The following is an 8,916-nucleotide window of genomic DNA, read 5'->3' as shown; positions in this document are numbered from 1 at the left end:
GAGACGTCCGTGACGCTCGGAGCGGCCACGCTCGCGGAGCCGGGGGCGGGGCACGTCGAGGGGCGGGGAAAGGGCGGGGCCGGGGACGCGCCGGAACGTCTCTGAGTCCCAACTCGACTCCGGGGCCAACTAAAGGCAGAGGCGGTGCAATGGTTCCGCAGGCAACCGAGCGCAAGGCGGAAGGATCCGGGGAAGGGGCGTACCCCGTCAGGGGGTGGGGCTTGGGAAAGGAACGCCCTGGTGACCCAAGGGAGGCAACGACTCGCGATCCCCAAAGCAAGGCTTTCCCCGCTGAAAGAAAATGAGTAGAGCGGGGCTCCCTGTCTTCCCGCGAGGAACTGGCAGCGGAGCCGCCAGGGCTTCCCCTGCAGCCGAGGAGGTTAAACCGGTTAGGGCCAGGAAGGTCGGGACTGCGCCAGGGCACTGCCCCCACGTTTGCTGGGCAGCGCCGACACCCGCGGAGCCCCAAACGGAGAAACAGTCTCACGCACCTGGACTCGGTTCCCGTGTGTCGCCGGCCCCGGACTCTAGCGCTCTGCACTCAGCCACTACCTGTAGTGGGCTGCACAATCACCGTCACCTGGACGATGAGCGCTTTGATCCCTGGAGCACGTGAGTTGAGGAGCGGAAAAACGTTTCCTCCCCCGGGAGCGCCCTCGGAGACTATGAACACCTGGTGAAAAAGCCCAGCTCAAGCGTATTGTCGACTGCTCGGTCTGTGGCCTCCTGCAGCCGATCAGGGTTGTGTGCCCTGGCTCTGTTAGCGGTGAAACCTTGAGCGGGTCCCTTAAATTCTCGGCACCAGTTTTCTCTTCTTTAACCGCCCTGGCGGTAATCCCGGGTGCGGCTCACGGTAAATGTTAACCGTCAGAAGCGGTAACCCCGAGCCACCCTCGGATTACACTGCAGAGAAGTCCCTTAAACTGCACCCCGGTCCAGCGGTGTCCTCTGCTGTGATCGCAGAGCGATCTGACTTCCTCCTTCTTTCCCTTCGTTCTGTTCTCTGCGTGCAGTGTGTGGAAATTCAAAACTGCAAGTCTAAAAGAGACATAAGCACTCACAAACAGTGATTCATTGTAACCTGTGAGGATTACATTGTATTAAAGCAAATCACCTCAGATTTGTCCCTGGATCAGTCTCCAGTGCAGTGCACTGTCATTTGGAAAAATTTTGGCCTGGAAGTTTTTTGTCCATGGCATCCAAAAAGTGCTACTTTAGCACAAAAGGAGTTTTAGACCAGATAAATGACAGCAACGGTGACTTAGAATTACTCCCAGAATTGAGCAATAGCGGTTCCTGGGGAAATTCATCATCCGACCCGGTCACTGATCAGACAGTTCCGATTCTGCACCTGAGCTTAGTGATGTGCGAACTTGGTGCTCTATTGTCTGCGGTACAGATCAGGCAGCTCCCCCAAGATTCCCTTTTACTGGAGCACCTGGTATGAAAGTAGACGGTGACCACAACCCTTTGGCGCACCTACAATTATTTCTGACCGATAAGGTCATTGAAAAAATTGTTTCAGAGAAAAACCGGTACAAAGAGCAACAATCCACCACTATGCTTCATGAGTTTTCAAGAAGCAGAAAGTGGGAACCAGTGACCAAAGATGACATTTGGAAATTTCTGGGCCTAATATTTCAGGGAGTGGTGAGGAAACCCCTGTGGAAATGGTATCGGACCACCAATAAATTACTTGCAACTCCATCTTTTGGCACTGTCATGTCAGAATACAGATTTTCCCTGATTATGAAATTTTTCACTTCATAAACAAATGAATTTGGGTACAAAATTACAGACATAATTAGACCGCCAGGGAGGTTAAAATAGTTGTTGCTGTTGTTAAGGATCATTGACTCAGTTCTGACCCATGGCGGCATTACGCACAACAGAACAAAACAGTCCAACTCTGCACTATCCACACAATTGTTCCTAGGCTTAAGCCCTTTGCTGCAGCCACCGTGCCAATGCTTCCTGTTAAGGGTCTTCCTTGGTTTTGCTGCCCCGCCACTTTACCAAGCATGGTGTCCTTCTTCAGAGACTGATCTCTCCTGACCGCATAGAGAAAGAGTAGTGAGCACTAACTTGTAAATTCCAGCCGCTTTTGCCCTTCTCTAAATTCCCTTGGCACTCACATTGTTGTCAGTTGCCGCCGAGTGCATCCGATTGGTGGCGACCCCGTAGCGTGTGCAAGGTTGTAACATTTCAGAAGCAGAACCCCCAGGCCTTTTGAACTATCCTTTCAATTAGTCCTAGAGCACAACCCAAGAGCTCTGGGAACATCGGAAGGGGGCTTCAAAAAGTTCAAGGGAAATGGAATCAAAAGATACTGGAATGTTTTCATATAACTGTATATTAGGTGCTCAAAAATATGTTCTTGTATGAATTGGTGTGCCAAGTGTGCACTTGTTACTTCCTAAGTTTTCCTTCAGAATCACTGGGAGAATGTATCCTTTGCTCTTCCTTCAGGTTTACTGAGGGTCCTGGAACATCCCTTCCACCATATCTTAATCTAATACATACGCTTCTCAACCCAACGAAGCTATCAGACACTGAACTGTTTCAAGAAAAGGCAATGGGGGAAGTGATGGAACTGAACAAGCAAATAAAACAAATTAAAATCCAGGAGAAGCAGCTAAAGGAAGACAGCTCGCAGCTCTGGACGGAAAAGCGACTTGTCCAGGCTGAACACAGATTCCTTCTGGAATGCCTGACCAACAACATTGAGGAGTCTAAAAGGCAACCTGTGAGGCTATGGAACAACTATGTGCAAAAGAGTGATCAGATTGAACTACGGAGGCAGGAATCAGCCGCCAGATATGCAAAACAAACTTCAGCCCTTAAAGCAGAGTTCTTGCAGAAACAAGAGACCCAAGCCCTTCTGAAGCACCAGCTGCAGGCGCTGGAGAACATTTTAACATTAAAAGAAAAACAGGATGTGGAATTAGAGACATTGCAGCAGGAGAAAAGGAAGGTCCAAGATGAGGGAGCCACAAAGGCACAGGAATTACAGGAATTACGTGTGCAGTTACTTGAGGAAAAAACACTTTTGGAGAAACAGCTGAGTGAGCCAGACTTGAGCCAGGTAGGAAAGAGGAAAAGATGGGAGCTTAATCAGAGCCAGGCCTTGGCACTGTCAGCAAAACAGTATGCTCTTGAGTTTTCCCATAACATCAGCAGAGAGAAACAACAGCTACAGATGGATCTACAACAACAAGTTCAGCAATCTCAAGAAGCGGTGGCTTGTCAACGCCACTTAAAAAACAGGAGGCAGCAACTGCAGCAGGAACAGTGGTACCTGGAGAGCGTAATCCGGGGAAAGCAGCGAATGCAAGCAAGATCTAATTGGTGCCTAAAACGACAAGGTAGTCTGAAGACCTCAGCAGCCCCTCCAGGAGACACCAAACCAAGGGTTAATCCCAAGGGATCTTGAAAGTGACAGATTACATGAGCATTGAGCACTTGGTTTGAGGCTCTGAACGCTCAGGAGTTTGTAGACCTCAGTTGCTATGGGAAGTTGTCCTTCATGATGTGTAGATCGGAAGGATTGCGTGTCTTCTTTCAGCAGCTTCATATTTCTTCCCAAGCCAGTTCTTCCTCTGATTCTCGGCTAGTAATCATTATCTATGCCCTACTCACGTCCAGTGTATGTGACCCTCCCTGACTACCCAGCCATTTCCCCAATACTCCATACTTTAAACTCACTCAAGAAAATCAACTTGCAATGAGAGAAAAAAGCTGTGACTTATTTCATCTACATTATTTATAGAGAAAGCACCTTTAAGGATAGCATTTATCTTTTGTGTATTTCTCAGTGCAGTAAATAAGCCATTATCAGTTTATCTTCATTCTTTTTTACTAACTCAGCACACAAAGGCCAGTGTTTTTAAGCTCATGATCAAGTAGGTCCTTCTGTAATTTTTTCATGAAGTGAAAAGTATTCTGATGATAGCCCATCCAATAAATGTAAGGTAGCCAAGTGCCTTTGGTCTAATGCCCAGCCCCTAGTTTTCAGCTATAATCTGAGAAGTTGAAAATGACTGTCTTAAATCGACTGATTTTGAAAATATTTTCTATGAGGAAATGCCTAGACCATTAATGACAAGACAATGCCTCTGTTTAAGAAAATGTTAAGAAGTTTTAACATTTATGTCCCTAACAGTATTTAAATTCTGTGACAAAATTGATTTAGTTCATTTATTTTCTCTCTACACGTACACTTTGTAGTACATGAAAAGCCTTTCACTAGTAATGTGTGCCACATAGTCCACTTTACAAAGGTGGAACTAGAATTTTAGAAGAATCTCAATCTTAGCATTTTTTGCACTTATGAAATATTTATGTTTAAACCAGTTACTTAAATGTTGAATCCTTGTTCAGGAATATATCCTTAAAGCAGTAAAAATCTATTTAGAGCTATATTTATCTTTTGATTTTTTTAACTGTTCATATAAAATTTATTTCCTACTTCATTTTACTTCTCTAATTCTTTGTCTTAATGCTTACTGGTATGCAAATAAAGCTGCAATTTTAATTGCCCAGAAAGACTGCAATTGGAAAAGCTTGGTACAAGTCAAGTTCAAGGCCCCATTCTCTGCAAATACAAAAACCCTAGCCTAAAACAATACACACCCAAAGCTAACCAAAGGAGCCCTGGTGGAGTAGTGATTGTGCATTGGGTAGTTAACTACAAGATCAGCATTTCAAACAGGAGAAAGATGAAGCTTTCTACTCCTGTGGTTAAGTCTTGGAAACCCACAGGAACAGTCCTATCCTGCCTTATGGGTCATTAGGAGTCAGAATGACGAGCTCAGTGGTTCTCAACCTGTGAGTCAAAGCCCCTTTAGGGTCACAGGGGTCGCCTGATTCATAACAGTAGCAAAATTAGTTATGAAGTAGCAGCAAAAATGTTATGGTTGGGGGGTCACTACAACATGAACTGTATTAAAGGGTCATGGCATTAGGAAGGTTGAGAAACACTAGACTAGATAGTGGGTGAGTGTCAACTAACCAGGTGTCAAAGTAGGATCTTTTTTTTTAATCGCTTTATTAGGGGCTCATACAACTCATCCCAACCCACACATACATCAATTGTGTAAAGCACATTTGTACAATCATTGCCTTCATCATTCTCAAAACATTTGCTCTCCACTTAAGCCCCTGGCATTAGGTCCTCATTTTCCCCCGCCCTCCCCGCTCCCCCTCCCTCATGAACCCTTGATAATTTATAAATTATTGTCTTATCTTGCCCTGTCCAACATCTCCCTTCACCCACTTTCCTGTTGTCCATCCCCCAGGGAGGTCACATGTAGATCCTTGTAATTGGTTCTTCCTTTCCAACCCACCCTCCATCTACCCTCCCAGTATAGCTACTCACACCACTGGTCCTGAAGGGATCATCCACCCTGGAATCCCTGTTTCCAGTTCCTATCTGTACCAGTGTACATCTTCTGGTCTATCCAGACTTGCAAGGTAGAATTGGGATCATGAAAGTGGGGGGTGGGGGTGGAGAAAGCATTTAGAAACTAGAGGAAAGTTGTATTTTTCATCATTGCTACATCGCACCCTGACTGCCTCATCTCCTCCCCAAGACCCTTCTATAAAAGGATGTCCAGTGGCCTACAAATGGACTTTGGGTCTCCACTTCTCACTCCCCCACCCCATTCACTGATAAAATTTTTTGTTCCAATTATGGCTGAGTCCTGATCCCTTTGACACCTTGTGATCGCACAGGCTGGTGTGCTTCTTCCATGTGGGCTTTGTTGCTTCTGAGCTACATGGCCGCTTCTTTCCCTTTAAGACCCCAGACACCGTATCTTTTGATAGCCGGGCACCATCAGCTTTCTTCACATTTGCTTATGAACCCATTTGTCTTCAGCGATCGTATCATGGAGGTGAGCACACAATGATAGGATTTTTTGTTCTTTGATGCCTGATAACGGATCCCTTCAGGACCTCATGATCACACAGGCTGGTATGCTTCCATGTGGACTTTGTTGCTTCTGAGCTAGATGGCTGCTTGTTTACCCTCAAGCCTTTAAGACCCCAGACGCTATATCTTTTGATAGCCGGGCACCATCAGCTTTCTTCACATTTACTAATTCACCCACTTTGTCTTCAGCAGTTGTGTCGGGAAGGTGAATATCATAGAGTGCCAATTTAATAGAAGTATTCTTGCATTGAGGGAGTATTTGAGTGAAGACCCAATGTCCTTCTGTTACCTTAATACTAAACAAATAAATACATGCACATAGATCTGTTTCCCCATCCTCATATATAAACATATTTGCATATGTACATCTTTATCTAGACCTCTATAAATGCCCTTTGCCTCCTAGCTCTTTCCTCTATTTCCTTTGACTTTCCTCCTGTCCCACTATCATGCTCAGTCCCCACCAGGGTTTCAGCAATTCCTCTTGTGGTTCCATTACTCTTGAACATGCCCTACCAGGCCTCCTACACACTCCTCACTGATTTAGATCACTTGTTGTTCCCTTGTCCCTGGGTTTGTTAAATACCACTACCTTTCCCCCTCTCCCATGTCCCCCCAGAACTGTCGGTCCCGTTGTTTTCTCCTCCAGATTGTTCATCCAGCCTATCTTATTTAGACAGACCTGCCTGCAGAGATAACATGCACAAAAACTAGACAGAGCAAAACCAAGGAACAATATACAACAAACACCAACCAATGACAAAAAAAAGAAAAGCTTGTAGTTAGTGCAAGGACTGTTAGCCTTTAGGAGTGTTTTCCAGTCCAGTCTGTTGGGGTACCATGTGCTGGCCCCAAAGTCCACCTTCAGCATTCCCTGGGGACCTCGCTGCTCCATTCCCTTGCTGTTCTGTTGCACCACCCTTAGTGTTTTGCCTCGGTGGGGCGGGATCAGATCAGGTGCAATTCCCATACTTTGTTTCGTGTTGTCCCCTGTAGGGGTATGGGTCAGTGAGGGGCATCATGTCTCAGTGGGGCCGGCCATGTGGTCCTCTGTGGACTGGCTGCTCTAATTGGGAACATCACCCTCACGGCCTGGTGGGTCAGCATGTGCTCCACTCAGATATGTCCCTCTCCCAGAGCTGCAGATTTAATGCCATCCTTTGGGGGGAGGGGCGGGTGTCCACTTAGTAGTTGGGATTGGGGCCAGCCCCCCAAGGATCTTAAGACCTTCTAATTCTGCTAGTCACTCCCTTCCTCCCATTGCTACCCCAATTAGTGTATTCAGGAGTAACTTCCATCTTAAGAGATGTGGTGGATTCTTCCAGAGGCCCTGAGGGCATACACAATGGATTACATATTGGGCTGCTATCAACAGGTCAGCAGTTCAAACTTACCAAATGCTCAGGAGAAAGACCAAGTTATCTGCATAGACTTGGAAATCCCATGGAGCAATTCTCTGCACTGTAAGACCATCATGTGTGCGAATGGGCTAACAGTGGGTTGGATCGTAAGGGTTTTGGTCCCTTTCAGAAATACCTCTAAAGGCCTAAAGATTTCAAAGGGTCAATCATCTGGAGTTCCACACCCTCATCAGGGTGCCAACTCGAATCTTGAAATCATTTTCCTGTCTGCTTTGCTATGCAGAACATTGTACAGGGGAATGGTTTCCGACAGTGACTTCAGATAGAGAAGACCTCCATGATAAAATGTAGGCCGAGACCCAAATAAACTGAAGTCCAGAGGGCAGAAAACAAATTTGTGCAGGCACAAGTATAAAAGCTCTAAGGACATTCAAAAAAACAGGTTTACGTGGCTGAAGCATACTTGGGGAAATGGTCAAAAGGCAAGGAGCTAGGGAGGTTAGCAGGAAGGTCTGGCTAGCCATGTTGTCTGAAGAGCTTGAATTCTATTCTATTCTATGGAGCAAAACCCATTAAGCTTTCAGCAAGTGGATGAGATCTGCTTTACATTTTTTAAAAAGCCCTGGCTGCTCTGTAGTATCCAAGCCAATAAAAAGTTAAAGAGCACCAATCAGGTAGCTGTGGCAATAATCTAGAAAGCGGGGATGGTAGTTTGGATGGGGCATAGAAATAGCTGGGCAATAGTCAATAGATGCTGGATTTGATGGTAAACAGATTTGCTAATGGATTCACTTTGAGAAGGAAAAATGGCATACACTCTTGGCCCCAGGATGAGAATGGTAAAGTAAGGCAGACTGGGAGAAACAGACTGTGGGCGGAGAACCAAAGGTAATGATCAAGCAGAAGTAAAATGTGTCCTGTTCCCTTTAAGCAGAATTTCCTTTGATGTGATTGTTCCCATCGAAGTATTTCAGGCATATTAAAAATACAGGAAATGTCACTGTCCCCTAAGAAATGATTACAAATTCAGCCGAACCCCTTCAGAGTCCCAGCACTACACTCAATGTAGGCTTTATCCTTCTTGCGTTTGCATACAGATCTATAAACCCGGATGTTCTTGTTTTGGTTTTAAACCTTATATACACGGTAACCTTGTCATAGGTGGTGTGCTTTTCCCAGACATTAGAATTATGCTTGATGAAACAAAGCTCCCTAGTGAGCTTTAAAGCTGCAGTATTCCACTGTATGATTCTATCACAAGTTATCCGTTCTCCTGATGGGCGATTAGGTTGTAAGTAAAACTGCTGTGACAGACCCAAGAATGTGATTTTCAAATAAGAGATTCATTTCCTGCTCATGTTAACAGTCATCTCATAGTCTAGGGTGGATGGTCTGGGTTGGCAAGTGGTTCCCTCCCAGGGTGATCCAGTCCATTTTGTGCTCTGCCATCCCTTAGGGTCTGCACATCACCTACATCTTGCTGGAGGATAGGGAAATGAAGATGGAGGCATACTCACTCTTTAAAAGTTCCAACCAGGGAGGAGATGAGTCAATCAGGGTGCGCTGTAGCACCGTTGAAGAATACAGCTTTCCTCTAGTTCCTAAATGCTTCCTCCCCCGGCA

General features: G+C 45.7%; 1 protein-coding gene across 1 annotated transcript; it reads left to right on the top strand.

Moving 5' to 3' along the window:
- The first annotated feature begins 250 nt into the window (after positions 1 to 250).
- CCDC121 (coiled-coil domain containing 121) lies at positions 251 to 4,347 on the top strand. Its single transcript, XM_075535293.1, has 2 exons — positions 251 to 612; positions 2,470 to 4,347. Exons 1-2 carry the CDS (start codon positions 302 to 304, stop codon positions 3,431 to 3,433), a joined length of 1,275 nt encoding a protein of 424 aa, XP_075391408.1. The 5' UTR covers positions 251 to 301; the 3' UTR covers positions 3,434 to 4,347.
- Positions 4,348 to 8,916: the final 4,569 nt, after the last annotated feature.

This window comes from Tenrec ecaudatus, chromosome 17 (genome assembly GCF_050624435.1).
Source record: "Tenrec ecaudatus isolate mTenEca1 chromosome 17, mTenEca1.hap1, whole genome shotgun sequence".
NCBI classification, from domain to species: domain Eukaryota; kingdom Metazoa; phylum Chordata; class Mammalia; order Afrosoricida; family Tenrecidae; genus Tenrec; species Tenrec ecaudatus.
The sequence above is the reverse complement of the archived record's forward strand: the minus strand, read 5'-3'. Positions and strand labels throughout refer to the sequence as shown.